We start from the raw sequence: 25648 nt of genomic DNA, 5'->3' as shown, positions 1-25648 counted from the left end.
TGTTCTGTTTTGACTTTCTGAACAATTAAAAACAGTAGTTGAACAAGTGTAAATGGTAGCTACAGTCCACAAACATGCAGAGAACTCTGAACAGAAACTCTAAACAGAATTTAGAGTTACCAACAGAAAATTCTAAACTTCACTGTTCAGTTACGATAATATTCATCAAGAAAGTAATCTCATTGTAAAAATGAAATATATACTAAAGTTAAGTTAAATGGTATATATGTACTTTTCAAAATGGGTCTTAAATGTGATCCATGGCTTGGAAAAGCCTTTGAGTGACCCTTGTCCCCCCATCTCAAGCCTTCCTAATCCTATATCCTCATCCTCTCACTACTTGAATTTCTATATTTCTGTTCTATATGTCTGTCCTCTGGCTGGAGATATGGAGCAGTGAGAGAGTTAGAAAGAGAAAGGTAGCCCTAAGAATGAGATCGGAACATAAAGGTTCTGAATTTAAAATTTATCCTGGGTAACAAGCAATCCTTATAAGGTTATTTTAATGTTGTCTGAAATTGAGGCCAAGGAAACATCTATTTGAACTAGAATATTCTAAATTGGCCACCCTGGCAATTCTGAAGTTGATTGGTTTTAATTGAGCATATGTGGTTCATGATGACTTACTTGCCCAGTATTAGGAGGGTGAGTTTTTTTTTGTTGGTTTGTTTTTGTTTTTGTTTTGTTTTGTTTTGTTTTTGTTTTGAGTGTGAAATGCACCCTTGTTACAGATACGTGCTCAAATCTGCTGATATGTCTATTATGGAAGCTACTAAATGCCATTTTACAATATTTCCACAGTAACTTCTTTCTGGGATCTATTTCAAGATAGACTAATTTCATTACAGTTCCCAGCATAATTTCTTCAGTGATTATATTTTTAAAGGCTTTTGACTTATTAACTATTGATGTGCTTATTCATAATCGTGTCACTATGAAAAATATGCTAATTAAGGACAGCGATTTTAAATGGCTAATCGGACAGAATATAATAGAGGCATGGAAAATAGCTACAAACTAGAGTGTCTAAACCAAGGAACTGCTTTGAGGTTCTAAGAACTAAATAAAATTAATTCAGTATAAAGCAGTAATTTGTATTTTTTACTAGCAGAGTGCTGGGTAGGAAATGATTAAAAACATTTTAATGATAAATTTGTAACATTATAGATTTGCAATGGTATTCTCGTTGAAAGAAAAGCAAGAGTCTGTTGAGACATGCTTCATAATGTAAACATGTAAATAAAAGAAGTTCTAGCTACTTGATAATTAGCTATGGTTAACATGGGAGCAATTCCTAACACTTTTATAGATAGCATAAGCAATTGTCTTTTCTATTCTTTCTAATAGTAAGCCTTAGCTTGATTTGAGTGTAATGATATTTTTTTAGTAAGTAGTATTTGATTCAACAAAGCCAGTTAAACACAATATACCTATTGATACATATTGATTACATTGACTAGTAAAGGACATAAATCAGTTTGACTGAAAGTTTTGTTTGAATTGGATTTAGAAATGTGTAAATTATTTGAACATAACATTTTCTATCAAACTCTCAGCCACCTCTGCAAATAAAATTATTTCTGAAGTTAAGTAGTGTTAAAATGGTGTTGGAATCAATTGTCTCTCAACTTTATAACTATTTTGATGAAACTAATTGTACAACTTTTGGATGGCAAAACTATATCCCAAATAAATTCATGTTAACATTTTGCCTTTAGCCAATAAGAAGAAAGAGAAAGAACGCCCAGAGATTTCTCTTCCTTCAGACTTTGAACATACGATTCATGTGGGATTTGATGCAGTCACCGGGGAATTCACTGTAAGTAAGCTTTGTATTTTATTTTGTAAGCCATGAAAAAAAAATCCTTTATTAAAACAGGTTTCAAGCAAGAATCACCATGTCACAAAATGTCAGACTTGAAGTTTTTGATGATTTCAAGTAAGATAAACTTTGCCTAGACAGTTATAGATGGAACTAGCGGGTGGTAAGAGTATTGGCAAAATTATTTTTTCCATCTTAACAAAAATGGCTGATAGCTGTATAGTGTTCAACTTGATTGAAAATGCTAATTTACCATGGCATAGGAGATGTAGTCCTGTTAGAGAGCATGCTTGATTGAGCCTATTCTTTATCATTTGAGGTGAATTAGAGAACCATGGACTCAACTTGGCCAGTGAAGACAATCTGTCTCAGTAATACAGGCTTTACACAAGAACCTGGATTACCCAGATCAGCTAACACACTAAACAAAAACCTCTGTAAAATTGACCTGTTCTTCCCTTTGATTTGAAAAACATAGCTTATTTTTAGGCTTAACAGGTGTATTTTGTAGACATTTGAAACAACAAACCTCATCTTTCAAGAAGAAATATTGATGGATATATTATGTATACTTTAGTGGTTATGTACTTTGTATATAATTCATAATAAAAAATAACAAGAATTCTCTAGAAAGGCCATAGCTACAGATCCAGCCTTTCTTTGGATATTTATAGTGCTCAAATAGCACAAGATGTCAGATCTATTATATTTTATACTTTTCTTTTTAAAGATCTGGCACTTACATTTTTTTAGATGGATGACAGAAATGATATGGCTAAAAATATGTCCCCAGGAAGATCAGCTACCTTTTTACATACTACTCAGGAACTCAGAAAAAAATGTACATTCTGAGATAATGAGTAATTTTGAATTCATTCAGAAAAAAAAAACTTTAATACAACCATCGCCATTGATTCTTGGGTTAAATCAGATGTTAAATAATTGAATGTTGTGTTTCATAACATGATGGTTAGTAAGTAGACTGTGTCATATGATTAAGTGAAAGAAAAAAAGAGGGGACAAATTAATTTGATTTGGAGAATCAAACTTGTCTCTGAATCGAGAGCTGAATTATCTTTTTTTTTAATTCCAGAGGTTAGCAACATGAGAATGAAATGGAAACTAAGTAAACATCTTAGCCTTGTAAAGTGATGTGAGCTCATTATATCTATGTTCTCAGTAGCAAGCAGAAGAGAGCATCAGGAAGCACTGACATTGATAAAGTTGAGATATTGGTAGGATTTCACCAATTTCATTACTAGAGTCAGAGACATTATTCCAATGGCTTTGAGTTTGAGCCAGCCTCTGTTCTTTACTATATTTGAGAATATTCTCTTAGCAATACTTAGGAAATATAACCTCACTATCACCACAACCACCACCATCATCACTACCAAAAATTATTATTTTTATAAACTGAACAAGTTTAGACTTCTTAAAAAATCATATTGACTATTTTTGACATTTTAAACAGTAAAAGCACTTAAATTTTATGTTTTATCGAATATCTCTTCCCTTTTTTATTTTATGAACTTTTCATTTCTAGTTTTGATGTTTTTATTCTGTATGTGCTTTTCTTCTGTTTAAATTTTTCTTATGCTTTATTGTTGTCATTCCATATTTTTCTTTTCTTTTTCTTACTCTTTTGCTTTTTGATGTGAAAGTTTTCTCCTCCACTATTCTTATGTGACATTCTTGTTTATTTCCATTTTTTAATTTTTTTTCTACTTTTTCCAACTTGCTTGACTTACAACCTATCTTTAGCTCTTTCTTATTTCTTTATGAATTCTGAATGGAAATGAATGAAAGTGAATCACCATCATCTTGATGACTGCAGTCTAGCCATTTTCACTTTTCTATCAATTAGAACCCAAAGAACCAACCAGAGAGGAATAGGTTAGGATATGTGACGGGTAATCTTTCTAATCATGAAAAAGAGATTGAAACAACTGAACTAAACCAAACAAAAACCTGTCCCTTCTTCCCCAAAACCCAACTTGAAATAAATCAGTTATTTGAATACAGTCAGCTGTTAGAAATCCATTGAATATATAAATAAGACACAGGCTAAATTTGAAATTCTGATATAATTATCATCTTGATCTTTCACAACTACTTACTCACACATCATTTCTAAAGATGCCAAATTTTGCCTTTTTTTACTATCTTAATCTGTGATTTACATTTACTGATTTTAGAAATGCAAAATGATAATAAGCTTTTAAAAATCATTTTATTATTAGGATTTAAAATTGAGTTCTAATTCCACAGTACCACTAATTCATTGTGTTTATGTGTAGAAGGGGAGGGCCTTCTTACTAAACTTGATTACTGTAGTTGTTTAGGTTGAATTTTGAGTGATTTGTTAAACTGTCTAGTCCAGTTGTCTTATAAGGGCCTGTTACTTTGAATATTTGGACACTAATTTGGTGTGTTGCTTAGTGATTATCCTATGGCTAATTGGCCCATAAAACCTTGTACACCTGGTCATACACTTGGACCGTAAGGTTAAAATTAGATTGGGAGGTGACATTTTTTTTTGTATTAAACTATTACAAGTCCTTATCCTTTATATTGCCATTTTTATCCCAAATACTTCAGAACTCCCCCTTCCAGACTTCTAGACCTGTGACGGTCGCTTCAAGTCAATCAGAGGGAAAAATGGTATGAGTGATATAAATTATTATTTCTTATGATAAGGTAAATGCTTGGCCTGTTGTATCATGCTGCCATTCTCCTGGGCTACACCAGAAAATCCCCAGCTTGATGTACATCTAGCTGTTATTGTATACATGGCCAGGCATTGATATGTGCTCCTGCTTCTGATGCTCACACCTCTAGATCTCCATTAGCTGTCTAACTTTTGGGATTTGTACCTCAATTTGGAGTAATGAGATGGTTTTCTGATTATGTGCCTTTGTGGCATATATTCAAATTTAAGTGTCAGGTTTCATTGATTAACTAATTTATTTAATTTTTAAAAAGAAAATAGAAATTATCTCAGCAGTGTAGTCATGTGGTAAGTATAGTTGTCTGGAGGATCTTCTGCAATTGACAGCATTTTTTCCTGCTGTCTAGTGATCACATGACTGTATTTATCACAAAAGTTGAAAAGTGCCATGAGAATGTATAACTGCAAATATTCTAATGATTATGGTAATGATTATGCTAGTGATGTCTGCTCTAGTGGTTACGTGCAATGCATACCTGGTTTTGTAACACTTAATAACTCCTTTGGCCATTAAAGTATTAACCAAATGCTATTAACTGCACTTAGAATCAGAAATGGGATCATGCATGGGCTTTTGAGTTCAAATTTTTGGCTTAAGGCTTTAGCATCAAATTGCGTGATAAATGCATGTAAAAGTGTTATATAATTATGCTTGGAGTAACCCTAAATGCTAGGAATCAAAGACCTCTATTTCAAATCAAACCAGTGGGGTCAAAGCATGTTTTTATAGCAAGAGAGATAATACGTTTATTTAGATAAAGCTGTTACCTTATACATCTGATCTTATTTTATGGGAAGTGGGACTTTGGAAATGCAGGATTAAAATGGAAATTATTTCTGTATAGTTTTAAATGAAATGGTTTCCCTTTCCCTGGTCTAAATGTCTAAGAAACTCAAACATGGAGTCTGGCTGTGTGGAAAATCCTCAATCTAGTTTTCTCTAAGCCAGCCATGACTTTACAAAATACGGAAAATCACATCAAAAATAACAAATGTTAAATTCAGTATCACCATATAGCCATCCTTTGAATTTTTACCACACAGATACTTCCAATGTGAAACTAAAAATGGTTAACCACAATTGGTAACCAAAATTTGTAAGTTCATCACATGGCCATTGGCTATCTGTGATCACCCAGTGATACAAACAACTTACAAATTATTGTTGAAGTTGTTCATGGTGCCATCCTTTTCTCCTCCAAATTCATGTTTTCGCCTTTTTAGTAATTTCTCCAGTCATTTAGGGATAATTCTTATTAGTGCATATTTATGGAGGAAGCATCTGGCCAAAAGTGGAATTATGTATCCAAACTTTAGAATGTTGTCATTTTCTCTGTTTTCTTAAATCTGTTGTCTTGTAGCCTGTCCTGTCCCTGATTTAGTTAATATATCCCTATTTTCATAACTGCTCCACTTTAGATGGGATTACCCCCCATTAGACCCATTGGTTTCATCTCCTCCCACCTTCTAAGTTGTCCCACATTCTGTTTTAACTTTCTTTTCTTTCTTTATTTACGTCCATTACAGCCAGATCTCTATGGCTCACAGATGTGCCCAGGGAAGCTCCCAGAGGTGCGTCACAGGCCCAAAAGAAGCTTGCATCAAAGTGCTTCTTTGAGATGTCATAGCACTGCAGCAGCAGGTTCATGTGTGTGCAGTAGAAGTGTTGTTCGGCTTATCTCACTTTTTTGTTGTCATTCCCAAACTCTGGAGGTCCATGTCACACATTGTTTTACTGAGACTTCATAGGACAAAGCCACAGAAATTGTGTCTTGATGCACTTCAGGAATACTGTGTCTGTTTCTCATCCCAAGTTGCTCTTGGAGGTTGGATAATTATGAAACAGGGACCTCTGCAAGCTGAACATGTAGGAAAGAATGCTCAATGTAAAATTAACCTCTCTCTTTAATTTTTTCAATTCTTCTTGACTAGATTTCCAAATACTCTCTTGTCTCTGCTCTAAATGCTTCAGATTATTGCAAATTCTCACAAGGATTTGGTATGGTTGTCACAGTCCCCAGGTTCTTCCATGTGGCCAGTGAATGAAGAGGGGAGGAGGGGATGAAAGGAGGAGAGGAGCAACCTACAGGGAAAATGCCCAAAGCAGCTTTAATGTTAATGTTACTATTTAGCATCTCAGTGGTTATTGTTCCTCCACAATTATATTTTTGTCTCCTCTCAATCTCCCTTTGTATTAAAGCTCTAGATCCAAAAAATTACATTTTGTAATCACAAAGTATAAATTGACCAAGGGTGAGGCTTTTCTTTTATTGTAAAAGATATTCTAATTACAGCATGCCCAAAAACAGCTTATGATATCCAGTCAAGTAAAATCTATTGATGCACTATACTATGCTATGCATAAATTTAGAGAAGTCTTGCTATTGTCTGCCCTGAGTCACCAGAAAAAACAACAACAACAAAAACAAAAACAAAAAACCCTAAGCCATAAACATCATTTCATGGATGAGCAGAGTTAATATGGAGGTGATTTTCATTAACTTTTTTTCTACCACCCTTTTTAAGTTGGAACCTAGTTTTACCTATATGTTTTAATTATACAAGAAAATGATTGTATTATTAAGTTACTAACTTTAAATCTAGAGTGTAACTTCAGTTTCCCAAGTGTAATCCTACAGGTAGCATGGGCTTCTTGGTGCAGAAATTTACTGGAACAGAAAAATGTAGCTGCTGAATGTTCTGATCTATCATTCTTTCCCTTTGGTTGTCCACAGGGAATTCCTGAGCAATGGGCACGATTACTCCAAACCTCTAACATAACAAAACTTGAACAAAAGAAGAACCCACAAGCTGTTCTAGATGTTCTCAAATTCTATGATTCCAAAGAAACAGTCAACAACCAGAAATACATGAGTTTTACATCAGGAGGTAAGAATAAATGGTATAAAGAGTGAAAAAATAATTCCAATCTCAAAGCCTCGGGATTAGAACAGAAGGCTTGTAGGGCATTTGAAATCAGTCCTACTTCCTTCTCAGAATGACTTCAACAGAAGTAACCTAAAAGATGAGTTGGAAGTTGAAGTTGGTTTACAGTGCTTGGATAATTTTAGAACTGAAATAAGTAAATTATTCAATGAAGCAGTAGTTGTCAGTTTGAATCAGCAATCACAATTGTCCTTTTCTCTCTTCCCTAGCATGAAGACACTCAGTTAGGATCAGGCCTTGTGATGTGGTCAAGAAGTAAGAAGTATATGGATCAAACCATGGTCTTTTGAAATTTACTTTATCCTTTAGAATAATTTGATTGCACCATGATGATACAGCACAAATTTTGTGGCTGCCAGGTTGTTTTTATCAGACCTCAAAATCAGACTAAAATAAAAGAAATTACAGTTTGCTATTTATAAGAGTTCGAAAGGCCATGTGTCTGCCAAATCTCGATTTATTTTGCTAGCTTGTCGATCCAGCCTTTGTTTGAAGCTTTGATGTTCAAATTTGCACTGTAAGCAACTTAAAAACATGTACCAATAATACTTCTGCATTTGAGAAAAAGGATCTGGTTGTCTCTTTAGAACAATTTCTTATTAACATCTAAAGAAAGAAGAGAATGCTATCATTGGTGCCCCAGCTATATATAGCCCCTACATTTTGACATTGGTTTCAGTATGATGGGGGACATGATCTTTTTAGGAATGGTACAAGAACATACTTGGATATGGACGTATCTGATTTGGCCATATCAAATATCAAAGTCCAAACTTAAAGGTATATGGCAATTTACATGTTAAATGGGACTTCTTTTTAAATGAGAAGATTGTTTAACTCCTGTTATCTAATGGCAAAAACCTAAAAGAAAGAAAAGGCATAAAAGAGAGCTTTTTTATGATGTTGAGTCTATCACATGAAATAAAATATTTAAGATATCCTGGTGACACATCAAACAATGATGAATGTAAGAGCTGTGCTCCAAGTACACTGTAGAACCATAGGCAATGAGAACCAAGAATGGATTTAAGAAATCATTTCAGTGTATCCATTAATACTTTTTGGATTCTCAGAATTTGTTCTTTATCCTAAGTTGCCACTGCTTTTTAACCTTTTTATGTGTCGAATTCTCTCAACTTAACAAGGAATAAATCCTGAAAACTATGTTGGAACTCAATAGTATATGAGTTATTGCACTATTCTGAGTTGAGTGAAACTCACCATATGTTGTCTGGATGCTCTAGTGTTGCAACTGACTAATAGGCTAGGAGGGGAAGAGAAGAGGAGAAGGAGGGTGAGTAGAAGGGAGAAATGGAAAGGAGGGAGAGGGGGAGAAGGAAGGGGAAAAATTCTGGGTGTAGATGTACAGTATTCCCCCTTTATCCATGGTTTTGCTTTCTGTGGTTTCACTTGCCCATGATCATTGATGGTCTGAAAATATTAAATGGAAAATTTCAGAAATAAACAATTCATGAGTTTTAAATTGTGCGCTGTTCTAAGTAACATGATGAAATCTCATGTGGTCCTCCTCCAACCCGCCTGGGACATGATTCGTCCTTTGTCCAGCATATCCACAGTGTACATGCTCCCCACCTGTTAGTCACTTAGTAGCCATCTAGGTTATCAGATCAGCTGTCAGGGTATTGCTGTGCTTGTGCTCAAGTAACGCTCATTTTATTTAATAAGGTCCCAAAGCACAAGAGTACTGATACCGGCAATTTGTATATGTCAAAGAGAAGCCATAAAGTGCTTTCTGGTAAAAGTTCTCGACTTAATAAGTAAAGAAAAAAATTGTATGCTTAAGTTGCTAAGATCTACAGTAATAACAAATCTTCTATTTATGAAATTGTAAAGAAATAAATGCCAGTTTTGTTGTCACAAATCAAACTGCAAAAGTTACAGCCACAGTGTGTGACAGGTGCTTAGATAAGATGAAAAACACATTAAATTTGTGGGTGGAAGACATGAACAGAAAACCTAGATTCCATAAATCCTCACTTAATGTCCTCCAAGGGTTCTTGGAACTGTGGCTAAAGGACGTTTAATGAAACCAGTGTTACCACAGGCTAATTGATATAAAGAAGAGTTAGTGAAGTTCCTATAGCATCTCACTGATGTTACGATGAAACAGCATTGAACAAAACTGCATTATTCGAGGACATGCTGTGTGTGTGTGTGTGTGTGTGTGTGTGTGTGTGTGTGTGTGTGTGTGTGAGTGAGTAGGGTTTGGTACTATCCGAGATTTTAGTTATCCACTAGGGGTCTTGGAATGTATCCCTCCCACTGGGGGGACTACTTTGTAGAGTCATACCAATCTAGCAGTAGGTAATCTCAACATTCCTCCATATAGATGACATTAACTAGAGGCTTTCATTAAAATCTATAAAATGACCTGGTGGTAATATGTTGAGGAAGTAAGGGTATGAGACATTTTAACAAAAACTGTTGTTTATCATAATATCTATTTGATACTGAATTGGAAAATTTCCTTCTAGTGAAACACGTGCAGGTGTTTTTTGTTTGTTTGTTTGTTTTGTTTTAATTTTTAAGTATGGTCTTTAAACAAGGTAATATTTATGACACAAAGGTGACAGCTTTATCTTCACTTTTCAGATAAAAGTGCACATGGATACATAGCAGCTCATCCTTCGGTAAGTGAAAAATTGAAAACTGTTTTGTGTAATCAGTGTTTCTGGTAGTCCAACAGAATGCAATTGCACAGATCTAGTATTTAGATATAGAATCTTTTTAAAATAGTTTTTAAGGTATAATTTAGATATATAAAATTCACCCACTTTTATGTATACAGTACGATGAGTTTTAGGCATTCACTAATCTGGTTTTATAGGTTTGTCTTTCTGGGCACTTCAGGCAAATGGAATAATACAGTATCTGACCTTTTGGGATCAGCTTTTCTCACTTACAATAATGCTTTTAGGTTTTGTCAAAGTTGTGCATATCAGTAGTTTGTTCCTTTTTTGCTAAGTAGTATTCCATAGTGTAGATGCATCACTCTTTATTTAACAGTTCACCCATTAAAGGATTTCTTGGCTATTTACAGTTTTTGGCTATTATAAATAAAGCTACTGTGAACACACATGTATAAATCTTTACATGAATAAATGTTTCTATTTCTCTTACATATAGAATCTTAAAAATAATAATCATAATGACAGCAACTTCTCTTTACTGAATATTTATGATGTGAAAGGTACTGGGCTAATAATACTTCATATTCACTTCACCTTTTCTACAACACAATTAGGTAATTTTTACCATTGTCTCCATTTTACAGATGAGGTTCAGAGAGGTGAAATAACTTGTCTAAGGTCATACCACTAAATCTTTTAGTGTCACCCATTCCAACAAATTGAGAGGCAGTAGGGGAGATGACTTTACCCAAAGTCACATAGGTAATTTTATCAGAGAAGTAACTAGAAAATAAGTGACCTAACAGAACGCAAAGATGGTGAAGTAGGTAAATACTGTGATTACCTTCTCTCACGACCACATCAAAATTACCACTAAACTACAAAACAACCATCATTCAGAATCTCCTAAAAATCTTGCTGATCCGAAGCCCTACAACTAAAGACGTGCAGAACAAGCCACCTAAAGACTGGTACGAGGGGCAGAGACATGGAACTGTCTGGTCCCACACTCATGTGTGACCATTAAAGATCAGGAGGAGTGAGAGGTACCAGCCCCACCCCAGACCAGAGTTCCAGTGCTGGGTGGAGAAGTCCCCATAATTTGTGGTTGTGAAAAACAGCAGAGACTGTGACTGAGTGAGACGGTGGGCGGCTGCACTCTTAAAGGGACAAAATGCAGATTTGCCCAACAGAGTCACTGGCTCTGAGCTACAGCACTCAGAGAGCATCTGGAGAGGTGATATGACATAAGGGTGGTGGTGGGGGGACTGAGTTGTCTGGCCTGAGACAGGGCTGGAGAGGCAGCTTTCTCCTGGACAGAGGAGCTGGCAGAGGCCATTGTGTCTTTCATTTTTTTTTTTTAAGATTTTATTGGGGAAGCGGAACAGGACTTTATTGGGGAACAGTGTGTACTTCCAGGACTTTTTTTTTATTAGTTGCAGGTGTACAAGACAAGGTAATACTTAGACGTTCATCATTTATATCCCTCACACTGTGGACCCCCCCTCCCCCCATCTCCCCATCCACTATCCCTCTGACCTCATTGTTTCTTTCTTGAGCCCTCTCCTTTCCCTGTGTTCAGACACAGGTGGCTGCCATATCTAAGTCTCTGCCCAACAATCATTCGCCATGTCCTGGTGATTTGAGGCCCCACCCTACCCCACCTTTATTTATTTATCTTTATTAGTTTCGTGTGTTCAAACAATGCAATAGTTAGACATTTATCATTTACATCCCTCAAAAAGTGATACCCACCTCCCCATACTACTATCCTTCTGACATCACATACAGCAGTTACATTTCCACTGTCTCTATTCCTAATGCTGTACTCCACTTCTTGTAACTATATATATATAATAAATATTATAAATAATTATATATAATATAATATAGTATATATTATAATATATAATATATTATATATTATACTATAATATATTATAATATATACTATATTATATTATGTATTATATAATATATATTATTATATATTATTATATATTATATATTATATAATATATATTATATACATAATATAATATATATTATAATATAATATATGTATATTATAAATATTATAAATAATTATAGTTGACATTCATTATTGTTCAGCTTCAGCTTCAGGTATAGAGTGCAGTGATCAGGCATCTACATCTTCCCTGAGGTGGTCTCCCTAATAACATAAGTGTCCATCAAAAACCCTACAAAATCTCTACAACATTACAGATTATATACCCCAAAATGACTATTGTATTCCCATGGCTATCTTGTGGTTACAAGTTGTGCTTTCTAATCCCCTCACCTTCTCCCTCATCCCCCCCCCCATCACACAACCATCAGTTTTTCCTCTATATCACTGAGACTGTTTATGATTAGTGTGTTCATTTATTCTTTTCTTTAGATTCCACATATAAGTGAGATTATATGGTATTTGTCTTTCTCTGTCTGACATATTTCACTTAACATAATGTTCTCTAGGTCCATCCATATTGTTGCAGATGGTAAGATTTCATTTTTCTTTATTGCTGTGTAATACTCCATTGTATAATGTATCACAGTATCTTAATCTAGTCATCTACCGATGGGCATTTCGGTTGTTTCCATGTCTTGGATATTGTGTAGAGTGCTGCAATAAACATAGCAGTGCATAAAGAGATTTTTTTGTTTTGTTTTTTTTTTTTTTTTTTTGTATTTTGTTTTTTGTTTGTTTTTGTTTTTGTCTTATAGTACTTTTTTATTTTGTTCTTTTAATTTATTGGGGTGACAATCGTTAACGGAATTACATCATTTCAGGTGTACAATTCTGTATTACATCATCTATAAATCCCATTGTGTGTTCACCACCCAGTCAGTTCTCCTTCCATCACCATATATTTGATCACACTTACCCTCATCTCCCTGCCCCCACCCTCCTTACACTCAGGTAACCACTAAAATATTGTCTGTGTCTATGAGTTTTTGTTTCTCATTTGTTTGTCTTGTTCTTTTGTTGTTTTTGGTTTATATACCACATTTCAGTGAAATCATAGGGTTCTCTGCTTTTTCTGTCTGACTTATTTAGCTTAGCATTATACTTTCAAGATCCATCCATGTTGCCACAAATGTTCCTATATCATCTTTCCTTAACACCGAATAGTATTCCATTGTGTATATATACCACAAGTTCTTTATCCATTCATTTATCGAAGGACATTTTGGATGTTTCCATGTCTTGACCAACATAAACAAAGCTGCAATGAACATTGGAGCACACGTGTCTTTATGTATGAATGATTTCAAATTCTTTGGATAGATACCCAGGAGAGGGATCCCTGGGTCATATGGTAATTCTATTTGTAATTTTTTGAGGAACCTCCACACTGCCTTCCATAATGGCTGCACCAGTCTGCATGCCCACCAACAGTGTATGAGGGTTCCTTTTTCTCCACCGCCTTTCCAACACTTGTTGCTATTTATCTTGTTGAAGATAGCCATTCTGAGTGGGGTGAGGTGATATCTCATTGTGGTTTTTATTTGCATTTCCCTGATGATTAGTGATGTTGAGCATTTTTTCATATGTTTATTTGCCATTTGTAAGTCCTCTTTGGAGAAATCTCTTTTCAGATTCTCTGCCCATTTTTCAATTGGGTTGTTTGTTTTTTTGTTGTTGAGTATCATGAGTTCCTTGTATATTTTGGATATTAGACCCTTATCGGAGGAACTGTTTGCAACAATCTTCTACCATTCAGTCCATTGCTTCTTTATTTTGTCGATGGTTTCTTTTGCTGTGCAGAAACTTTTAAGTTTCATATAGTCCCATTTGTTTATTTTAGATTTTACTTCCATTGCCTTTGGAGTCAAATTCATAAAATGCTCTTTGAACACAAGGTCCATAAGTTTAGTACCTATGTTTTCTTCTATGCAGTTTATTGTGTCAGGTCTTATGCTTAAGTCATTGATCCATTTTGAATTAATTTTGGTACATGGTGACAGATAGCAGTCCAGGTTCATTCTTTTGCACGTGGCTATCCAATTCTCCCAGCACCATTTATTGAAAAGGCTGTCTTTCCTCCATTGTATGTTTTATTCTTCTTTGTCAAAAATTATCTGTCCATATTTATGTGGTTTTATTTCCGGGTTCTCAATTCTATTCCATTGGTCTATGTGTCTGTTTTTCTGCCAATACCATGCTGTTTTGATTATTGTAGCCCTGTAGTACAAGCTAAAGTCAGGCAGTGTGATACCTCCAGCATTGTTCTTTTTTCTTAAGATTGCTGTGGCTATTCAGGGTCTTTTGTGGTTTTAAACAAATCTGATGATTTTTTGTTCTATTCCTTTAAAAAATGCCATTGGGATTTTGATGTAGATTGCATTAAATCTCTCTATTGCTTTGGGTAATATGACCATTTTAACTATGTTGATTCTTCTAATCCATGAGCATGGAATGTCTTTCCATTTCTTTGGGTCATCTTCAATTTCTTTCAAAAATGTCTTATAGTTTTCAGCATATAAATCCTTCACATCCTTGGTTAAGTTTATTCCTAGGTATTTTATTCTTTTTGCTGCAATTGCAAAGGGAATTATTTTTGTGTATATCTTTTTATGAGATTTCATTGTTAATATGTAGGAATGCAATGGACTTTTGTGCGTTGATTTTGTAGCCAGCAACTCTACTGTATTTGTAGATTGTTGCTAACAGCTTTTTGGTGGAGTATTTAGGGTATTCTCTATATAGCATCATGACATCTGCAAAGAGTGATATTTCAACTTCTTCATTCCCAATTTGGGTGCCTTTTATTTCTTTCTCTTGCCTGATGGCTCTGGCAAGGACTTCCAACACTAAGTTGAAAAGCAGAGGTGATAGGGGACAGACCTGTCATGTTCCTGAACGTAGAGCAAAAGGCTTCAGTTTGTCACCATTAATTATGAGATTAGCTGAGGGCTTGTCATACATGGCCTTTATTATGTTAAGCTTTTTTCCTTCTATACCTGTTTTATTAAGTGTTTTTATCATAAATGGATGTTGTATCTTGTCATATGCTTTTTCTGCATCAATTGATATAATCATATGATTTTTGTCCTTTATTTTGTTTATGTGATGTATCACATTGATGGATTTGCGAATGTTGAACCATCCTTGTGCCCCAGGGATGAACCCCACTTAGTCATGATGAAGAATCTTTTTAATACATTGTTGTAGTTGATTTGCTAAAATTTTGTTTAGGATTTTTGCATCTGTATTCATCAGAGATATAGGTCTGTAGTTTTCTTTTTTTTTGTGTTGTCCTTACCAGGTTTTGGTATCAGGGTAATGTTTGCCTCATAAAATGAGTTAGGGACTACTGACTCTTCTTCAATTTTTTGGAAGAGTTTGAGCAGGATTGTTTGAAGGTTTGGTAGAATTCACTAGTGAAGCCATCTGGTCCCGGACTTTGCTTTTGGGAAGGTTTTGGATGACTGATTCAATTTCTTTACTGGTAATCGGTCAGTTTAGATTTTCCAATTCTTCATGGTTAAACCTTGGAAGGCTATATGTTTCTAAGTACTTGTCCATTTCTTCTAGGTGAATTTCGTGGCATATAGTCCTTCATAGTATTCTTGCATGATTCTTTGTATTTCTGTGGTGTCTGTGATAACTTCCCCTTTTTCATTTCTGATTTTGTTAATTAGTGTCTTCTCTCCTTTTATCTTAGTGAGTCTAGCCAAGGATTTGTCAAATTTACTAATTTTTTCAAAGAACCAGCTCTTTGTCACATTAATTTTTTCTATTATCTTTTTGTTCTCTATTTCATTGAGCTCTGCTCTGGTTTTGTTATTTCCTTTCTTCTGCTGACCTTGTGTTTCACTTGTTCTTCTTTTTCTAGTTCTTTAAGGTGTACCATGAGGTTATTTATTTGGGATTTTTCTTGTTTCTTCAGATAGGCCTGTAAAGATGTAAATTTCGCTCTTAAAACTGCTTTCGCTGCATCCCAAAAATTTTGGTAGGATGTATTTTCATTGTCATTTGCTTCTATGTATCTTTTGATCTCTCCTCTAATTTTTTCTTTGACCCAGTCGTTATTTAAATGTATGTTGTTTAATCTACATGTTTTTGTGTTTTTTCCTGCTTTCTTTTCGCAGTGGATATCCAATTTCAAAGCCTTGTGAATTAGAAAATATGCTTGGTGTGAGTTCAATCTTCTTAAATTTGCTGAGGCTGCTTTTATGCCCCAATATATGGTCTATCCTTGAGAATGTTCCGTGTACAATCGAAAAGATTGTATAGTCTGATGTTTTAGGATGAAGTGCTCTATGTATATCAATGCTGTCCATTTCATCTAATGTGTTATTTAGGGCTGATATTTTGTTATTTATTTTCTGTTTGGATGATCTATCCATAGCCATCAATGATGTATTTAAATCCCCTAGTATAATAGTGTTTTGGTCAATTTCTCCCTTTAGTTCTGTTAGTGTTTGCTTGGTATATTTTGGTGCTCCCTGATTGGGGGCATAAATATTGATGACTGTTATGTCTTCTTGTTGTATAGTCCCCTTTACCATTTTGAAATGTCCATCTTTGTCTTTTGTTAACCTTTTCTCCCTGAAGTCTGTTTCATCTGATATCATTATGGCTACACCTGAGTTTCTCTGGGTACCATTTGCTTTGAGTGTCAATTTCCACCCTTTCACTTTGAGTCTATGCTTGTCCTTGTAGCTCAGATGTGTCTCTTGAAGACAGCATATGGTTGGGTTTACTTTTTTGATCCAATCTGATACTCTGTTCCTTTTTATTGGTGAGTTCAGTACATTTACATTTAGAATGATTATTGATACGTGAGGATTTCCTGTATTCTATCTTTAGTTTTCTGGTAAGGCTGCGTGTCCAATGTTTCTTTGCCTTTTTGTTGTTGTCTATTATTTCTGTGTGGTGGTATTCTACGATGTTTCCCTCTGTTTCTTCTTTTATTACAGTATACATTTCATTTCTGGATTTTTTTTGAGTGATTACCCTTAAGATTATGTAAAACAAAGATTAATATTTAGAGTATTCCATTTTCTTCAGGACTCTTACTTTCTCCATTCCCATATTCCGGTTCAGGCCTTTAATCTCCCTTTTTTTATGTTTCGGTTGCCACAAATTGTTCCTGTTGATAGTGGTCGAATAGCCTCCTTTAGTATTCCTTGTGGTGCATGTCATGTATTAGAAAATTCCCTCAGCTTCTGTATGTCTGGAAAAGTCTTTATTCCTCCTTCATATCTAAAGGATATCTTAGCTGTATATACTACTCTTGGCTCATGATTTCTGTCTTTCAGTAGTTTGAATATATGACTGTACTCCCTCCTGGCTTCTAGAGTTTCTGTTGAAAAATCTGATGATAATCTAATGTGCTTTCCTTTGTAGGTTACCGTCTTCTTTTCCCTGGCTGCCTTGAGGATTCTTTCTTTGGTCTTAATTTTAGACAGCTTCAATACAAAGTGCCTTGGAGAAGGCCTGTTAGGATTGAGGTAATTAGTTGTTCTATTTGCATCTTGGATTTGAGGATCCAGTTCTGTCCACAGATTTGGGAAGTTCTCATCACCAATTTCTTTGAATATATTCTCTGTTCCCTTCCCTCTTTCTTCTCCTTCTGGTATGCCCATTATTCTTATGTTGCTCTTTCCGATAGAGTCAGAAAGTTATTGTAGAGTTCTTTCATTTCTTTTTAAGTCTCAAGTCTCTTTCTTCTTCCATCTGTATAATTTCCAGGTTTCTATCTTTGATGTCACTGATTCTTTCCTCCATCTGGTCAACTCTACTACCTAAGCTGGTTATTTAATTCTTAATTTCTTCTACTGAGTTCTTAATCTCCAGAAATTCCATTTGGTTCTTTTTTGAAATTTAAATCTCTTTCCGAAAATGTTCATGTTGTTCTTTGATTGTGTTTCTGAGTTCATTACACTCAGGCTGTTATTCTTAATAAGCAAAATACTTCACTTGGTTCAGTCTTGTCTTCGAAGAACAAGTATTTGTTTAAGAAAGTTTATTTTTGTTTATTCTCATACTGTTTATAACATAAACAGGAAAATGTGCTCTATTTTGATATTATTTAATGCATGGAAAGAAAAGTATGCCCATTCTCAATATTATTGACACAGAGATGTAAAAGTATGCCTGGCCCCAGTATCATTTAACATATGGGCAGGAAATTATGTTAATTTCAGTTCTCAGTACCAAGTACTCATGTTATAGATATATTGCTTGGTAGTTAATGCTCCGTGGCCCAACTATCATCCCAAACAGAATGTCTACTGCAGGCCATATATTCTTTCCCACCAAACAACTGATGTGGCAGCATAGTGTTTGTTTCCAGAGGAACAGAAACATCTGTCTTCTTTCTCGCCCACAAACATTCAGAAGATAAATTCCTTTAGTTTTCCTAATAATTCCTTAGTCCACACATGGAGATGGAGAATGTCCCCCATGTTAAATAAGAATAGTGAAGGTAGTAATGAATGTTTAGAAACAGTCAGTAAAATTTGTACTCGGATCTTCTCTAGTGAAATAGCAAAAATTGAGATGTGCAAGGTTACCTCTTCACCAGTAGGCACTGATTGGTCTTTGTGTTAGTCTGAGGACTGGGCCTAAAAGCCTAGACCTTGACCCATTATAAGCACCACAAGGGCCATTTTTAGATCCTCATAGGCAGTATATGCACTCTCACTTATGAAAGCCATGTGATACATTGTATCAAATATATTAAAGGGCTCTTATACCCTACTTTATATATTGCTGTAAACTTTTTTAAATTTTTATTTTTCAATTATACTTGGAAATCAATACTATTTTATATTAGTTTCAGGTGTACAGCATAGTGGTTAGACATTTATAAAATCTATGAAGTGTTCCCTCATAAGTCTGGAACCAACATTCACTGTGTATAGTTGTTACAATGTTATTGACTACATTCCCTATACTGTATTTTATATCCCAATGACTATTTTGTAACTACCTTGTTTTAAAGTGATTTTTAAAATATTGATTTTGAAATTGTTTAATTGTGTGTAACATTTAACTTACCATTAGGTGTAATTTATTGGAAATCATTATGAATACTCAAGATTTGTTGCTAAATAAGACAGTCTAACCTAAAATTTGGTTTTGTTTTTTTACAATTTGTTTCTGATGCAATGAAATTCCTATAAATACTAAATTTAAATGACTATTTAAATTGAGATTTATGTAATAGACATTTAATTAGACATTAATTTAGATTAATGGCATTTTGGATTTAATGGTTTATTTCTGACTTAAAACATTTTTATAGGCCCACATAAAGCTTATTATCCCTTCACATGGTTCATATTGTCTAATAGATAAAATAACTTTGTTTGCCATATAAAAAGTAGTCAGTTTATATGCATGTTCTGCCCTTTTATCAAGGAACAGGAATTACGTGCATTTTTGATCCAGGTTGGTGTAAAATAGAGCAGAACTTTCTGGGACAAAATAATATCAAAGCAAATACCAATAACTCAAAAGCAATTTCTCCCTCTGCCCATTGAGATGCTCTGAAGAGTTAACTTTTCAAAGTAAGAAACTGAGTTTTTTTATCTGAAAACTTAATATTGTTAACATATGTTGCTATTTACACAGCTGCAATACAATATAATAGCCTAACTGTTTGGGCTAAATTAAGAATAAATATAGATGTATAAATAACAAAGCCAATAACAAGTAAGCATATCCACTTCAATCTATAAACCACTCAGTATTTATATTAGGACAATTTAATATTATCTCAAATATTTATAAACTGTAAGTTTTCTTCCTTCTTACAATAGACAAACCTTGTTGGCTCTGATCAGATATGCGGCTACACCTTATTATTCCACCATAGGTTTATATATGATTGTGGAAAATCTACAGTAAACTTTTAATCACAGACTGAGGTCCTTTGATGTAATAGTCTATCAGTAGGCTACCTGTGTCTGCCTCAGGAGTTTTGTTCTCAAGAAATGAAAATCCAATTTATGATTAGCCTGAGCCAGTATACCTGAAGGCATAAATAAATAACAAATAAATAAATACACATACACAAACAAAATAAAAAAAAATAAAAAAAATTTGTAATCATGCTTTCCAACAGAAATATAATAAATTTTCTAGTAGCCACATTTATAAAAGTAAAAAGAAATAGGTAAAATTGATTTTAATAAAATATTTTATTTAAAACAACATATTCAAAATATTGTCATGTCAACATATACTCTATAAAAATCAATAAGAAAATATTTTACAATTTTATTCATATGGCATATTTAATATCTGGTATGCATTTTGCACTTACAACCCACCTTAATTCAGACTACCCAATCATAAGTGTTCAATAGCCATGTATGGCTAGTGGCTGCCATATTGAACAGCACAGATCTATAGCATGGTTCAGTTGTTTTTAAACTTGAGTCTGTATCAGGATCATCTGGAAGGCTTGTTATAATACATATTGTAAAGCCCCACTCCCAGAGTTTCTGATTCATAGATCTGGACAGAGCTTGAGAATTTGCATTTCTGACAAGTTCTTTCAAAATGCTAATGATGCTGATTTGGGGTCCCCAGTTTGAGAACCATGGCCACAGTTCTTTCAAAATCCAGCTTTAGTAACTTTTACCCCTGTATTAACTTGATGGTCAAGAACTCACCATAGATAGTATGGTTGCTGTTGTTATTTTTGATGCTACTCTAATTGCATTTTTTAACATTGCAAATCACCATTTACCTGTTGGTTAAGATTGAATAATTATTGATGTAGATGGGCATTCTTTGATCTTCATGTCTGTTATTCTGTGAGTGCTTCTTTCCAGGATGCTGAACAGGGAAGAAACATTTATGGGCTTGCTTGTACTTAGTGAGTATTTGCAGAGCTGTATTAATACTATATCCATATGCATGCTCTGATCTTTAGATGCAAAATAGCCCTTTTCTGGTTGACAACCTGTCAGTTGTCATTACAATCTTCCCAATATAAATTCAAAGCTTTAATAGTGATTAATTTGATTTTTAAAATATATGTTCATCGATTTCAAAAACTTTGAACTTTAAAATAGTAAATGAATAGCTCACTGTTTTCTAGCTCAATGGAAAATAAAAATATATATACTTTTTAAATTTCATGCTGTTTATACCATTACCTGAATTTATCTTCGAATGTGGACAGATCCTGGTCACCAACTTATAGATAGTTCTGCTTCTTGTAAAAGATGCAGTTCCCTCCTATCCCAACATGTGTAAATATTTCATTTCCCTTGTCTTGATTCTGAAGGAAAACAATGAGGAGTTAATACTTTGTCTTTTAACTTTGTTTTTGTCCTAAGAGTACAAAAACAGCCTCAGAACCTCCTTTAGCTCCTCCTGTGTCTGAAGAAGAAGATGAAGAAGAGGAAGAAGAAGATGACAATGAACCCCCACCAGTTATTGCACCAAGACCAGAGCATACAAAATCAGTAAGTCACAAGTGACTATTTCCAAATGATTCAAACAATGTCGTTTGGAACAGTCATAGAGTCAGAATCCAGTTAATCAACTAGTACCTACTGAGCATCTACTATGTTACCAGAACTTGAGGATATAAGATTAGCACATGACAATTAGAGAATAATACCAAACGATATACACGTAAATGCTAAGTTATAAAACTGCTGCAGAGGTTAAGATAGAGAAGGAAATCCATGTGAATCAGGTAGGAAGACTTGCATAAGCAGAGGTACCAGTACCAGAATTAGCACAGCATGTATGAGGGTCTTAAAGGAGTAGATCCTGAGAGCTTTCAAGGACAGTTTACTTGAAGCAACTTAAAGTTATTTTTTTAATAGAAATGACTTGTCTTTAAAAATCCATTGAGTGTTGGGGGGCAGGATAGGAGGAGGGATGAATATGCAGAACATAGAGGATTTTTAGGGCAATGAAAATACTCTGTATGATACCATAATGATGGATACATGTAATTGTACATTTGTCCAAACCCATACCCATAGACTGTACAACACTAAGAATGAACCGTTTGTAAACTATGCACTTTGGGTGATTATGATGTATCAGTGTAGGTTCATCAATTGTAACAAATTTACCACTGTGTTGAGGGGATGTTGATCACGGGTGAAACTATGCATGTGTGGGGGCAGAGGGTTTATGGAAAATCTCTGTGCTTTCCCCTCAATTTTGCTGTGAACCTGAAATTGCTTTAAAAATTTGTGTTAAAAATTTGTGTTAAAAATCTCATTGATTTAACAGTGTCTTGACTTCATACATTTTCATTGGCTTGCTGTTTTAATTGTAGAACTTATTTTTCTTGTCTTGAAGATCTATACCCGTTCTGTGGTTGAATCCTTTGCTTCACCAGCAGCAACAAATAAAGAGGTCACACCGCCTTCTGCTGAGAACGCCAATTCCAATACTTTGTATAGAAACACAGATCGGCAAAGGAAAAAATCCAAGATGACAGATGAGGAGATCCTAGAGAAGCTAAGTGAGTTTTTTGCCATTGATACTTTCTTTATAGAATGGTTTCTAATAAAGTAGAATGAGAATTGATCCTTTAGAAGTTTGAACCTGCTTCCATGGACTCCAGGCTCCCTGAAGTCATGAGATGTAAAGCTTGAGACTCACGGTGTATTCCAGATCACTCCCTTCCCTTGCTCTCCTAAATTGACAGAAACTAAATATTTTCACTTGAAAAAAAATCAATTAAACTGAATATTTGACAAAATGAACTAAGCACTTTTTACTTTAAGGTTACACTCCCAAAAGGAATAAAATTGTCTGATGACACATCTTATAATCATACTCAAAAGGCCCCCAACTGATCAATCATGATAGATAAAGTCAAACAAAGCACAGCACAGTCAATCTAAACTGGCGACCACAATAATGTACCCTTTTCCCTTAATTTAGGAGTATTTCTACAGGGAGAGAAGGCCAGGCCAGCAAATGCTAGCAGCCTCCTTCCCATAGTGTCATTAGAGTGTACATGCTTGTGCATAAGCACACCAGTTTTGCAAAACATTCTTCTTCTAATTAGCTTTCTGGGCCACAGAGATTTTAAAAAAATACATTTTCTGCTGAAGAGCCAAAGGTCTGTGAAATGTATTCATTAAACTCATAGTACAAAAGCATCTAACAAATTGCTAGTTGTCCAAAATCAGTGCTCCCAATCTGACTAACACCTACTCATCCTTCAAAACTCAGCTCAAACTTTGCCTTCTCAGGAAAGCCTTCCTTCTCTTTCCCAGTCTGAGGTAAGTACCCCTCTTATTTGCTACTTTTATGGCAGCAAATACCACAACACACTGATCTGTCTTCTTTTCCTGCATGTGCAGCTCTAATAAAGTGCCTGGTACATAACATTTAACAAATGCTTCGTGCAAAATGGATGATAAAATAAGCAAGTAAATATATCTTTCCTGGGTTCCTATTTGTCTGTTTTATGCCACAATCTTTGGATGAAACAATAGAAAAACAATTTCTTGCCATCAAGAAACTTACAATTTTATTTGGAAGATAAGATTTAATAGTGTGATACAATTAGAGAACACAAAGCCATATTATATCATGAATATATATATATATATATATTTTTTTTTTTCATCTCAGAAAAGAAAAAGAACAGTTTGGGCAGGCTATAGAGCACAGGAAGACTGCAGAAGTTGTCATAAGGCCATTTTGTCTTCTGGGGGGACATTTGGCAAAATCTACAGATATGCTTATTGCCAGGACACATGGAGTGCTACTGGCATCTAGTGGGATAGATTAGGGATGGTTCTAAATACTCTATAATGTAAACAACAACCCCTACTCGTTTCCCCTCCACAACAAAGAATTATTCAGCCACAAATGTCAAGAGTGCTGAGGTTGAGACATTCCACGCTAGAGATATTTGGGAAGGGAAAGGTTCGGGTTGCAGCTATCACTGAGTGCGACCAACAAATTGCTGGACTTTAACCAACCGAATTTACTGTGCATGATTAAATATGCCTCTAGTTCTAATACCAACTATTTGATGTAATAACAACAGTAACGTTTCCCATTTATTGAGCACTTTCTGTGCTGGCCACTTTTCATACATTATCAGGTTTAATTTTCATAATAATTCCTTCTGGTAGATTTTAATAGCCTCATTTTACAGATCAGTGAAAGTAAGCCTGAAAAAGCTAAAGTGACCAGGTTGCCAAACTAATGAGTGGCAGAGCCAGGGTTTGAACTCAGAACTGTTTGTCTTTGAACTTACAGTATTCCATTATCCTCTTTGAATATGCATATCCCAACTGTCTATATGTGGGAAAAGGAAGGAAAACGTGAAAGGAATTGCCTGGCTAATTTCTGTTTAGTTATTCAGACAATTGCCTCAACTTTCTTCCCTACATTTTGGACATATAGACATGACCTGTGAGATGATATTAGATTTTCTAAATCTAACAATCTCGCTTTAGTAAAATTGACAGTTATGTGGTATCTGTTTCAAATCTCAATAGATTTATTATAATTAAAATGCATTTATAGCTTTCTTAAGTTTAGTGACAGAGAACCAAGCATTATATTCTCGGGTCAAAATCTTGCTTTCCTTGCAAACTGCAATGATACTGGAGATGTGGTCTCTATAATTTGTGTTTACTCTGTCCTGCATTGAGCAACATGATGGAGAGTAAAAAACTACCTTTGATTATATTTTAAATTAAGAATTAAATGTTGTCAAAAAAAAAGAATTAAATGTTTTCTTCTCTGTTGGAGAGTGCTTGGGCATAGAATCTTTTTCTGTCAAGCCAGTGGACCACCTATAGTTACAGGTACTTACAAGACCTTGGCAGGGAGAACCTACAGAGAAATGGGAAGTGCTTCTTATGTATCAGATCCAGGCTGACCTATACTGCAAAGTCAATCTTTCCTGTTTCTACTCCACCAGCAGCCTCTCTATGCCCTCTGTCTGACACTCACTTAATATGTAACATTTGACAAGTTATTTAACCACTCTCAGCCTCAGTTTCTTATCTGTCAAATGGTGATATGAATCATAACTACATATTGGTACTCTGTCTACAGGATGGATTTTACGTAGCTGTACCAATGGATAAAAAGACAGGTACTCGAGTCAGACAGTCCCAGGTTCAAATTACAAACCCATGGCTACCACCTATCTACTTTGGGCAACTTATTTAACATTTACGGACCTCTTTTTCCTCACGTAAAAAATGGGGATAATAATAGTACCAAAATCATAGCATTATGATAATTAAACGAGAATAATGAATGTAAAAACCTCAGCAACAGTACCTGGTACAAAATAACTGCTCCGTAAATGGTAGTAACTATTTTATTACGTGAGTAGAAAGCCTTAATAAGATAATACAATGGGACAGGCTTTGAAATAAATCATAACTGAGTCTGCATTACAGACCAAGACTAGCTCTGTGTCCTTAGGTAGGTGATTCAAATCAGAGCCTCAGTTTCTTAATCTGAAAAAATTGAGATAATAACATTACCAATATAATATGGATTTTGGGAGAAGGAAA

General features: G+C 34.7%; 1 protein-coding gene across 10 annotated transcripts in view; it reads left to right on the top strand.

The window, feature by feature from the left end:
* PAK3 (p21 (RAC1) activated kinase 3) overlaps positions 1 to 25648 on the top strand; it is a 530673-nt gene that overhangs the window by 416172 nt on the left and 88853 nt on the right. For 7 of the 10 annotated variants that reach the window (XM_081044041.1, XM_081044032.1, XM_081044034.1 and 4 more), the window contains 7 exons: positions 1719 to 1819; positions 4424 to 4486; positions 6081 to 6125; positions 7289 to 7442; positions 10113 to 10150; positions 21461 to 21589; positions 22446 to 22611. In XM_081044041.1, coding sequence (XP_080900167.1) covers positions 4484 to 4486; positions 6081 to 6125; positions 7289 to 7442; positions 10113 to 10150; positions 21461 to 21589; positions 22446 to 22611 — 535 coding nt within the window. In that variant the 5' untranslated portion in view covers positions 1719 to 1819; positions 4424 to 4483. The remainder of the gene's footprint in view (positions 1 to 1718; positions 1820 to 4423; positions 4487 to 6080; positions 6126 to 7288; positions 7443 to 10112; positions 10151 to 21460; positions 21590 to 22445; positions 22612 to 25648) is intronic. The other 3 variants (XM_081044039.1, XM_081044040.1, XM_081044038.1) reach the window with 2 other exon arrangements.

This window comes from Rhinolophus hipposideros (assembly GCF_964194185.1).
Source record: "Rhinolophus hipposideros genome assembly, chromosome: X".
NCBI classification, from domain to species: domain Eukaryota; kingdom Metazoa; phylum Chordata; class Mammalia; order Chiroptera; family Rhinolophidae; genus Rhinolophus; species Rhinolophus hipposideros.
The sequence above is the reverse complement of the archived record's forward strand: the minus strand, read 5'-3'. Positions and strand labels throughout refer to the sequence as shown.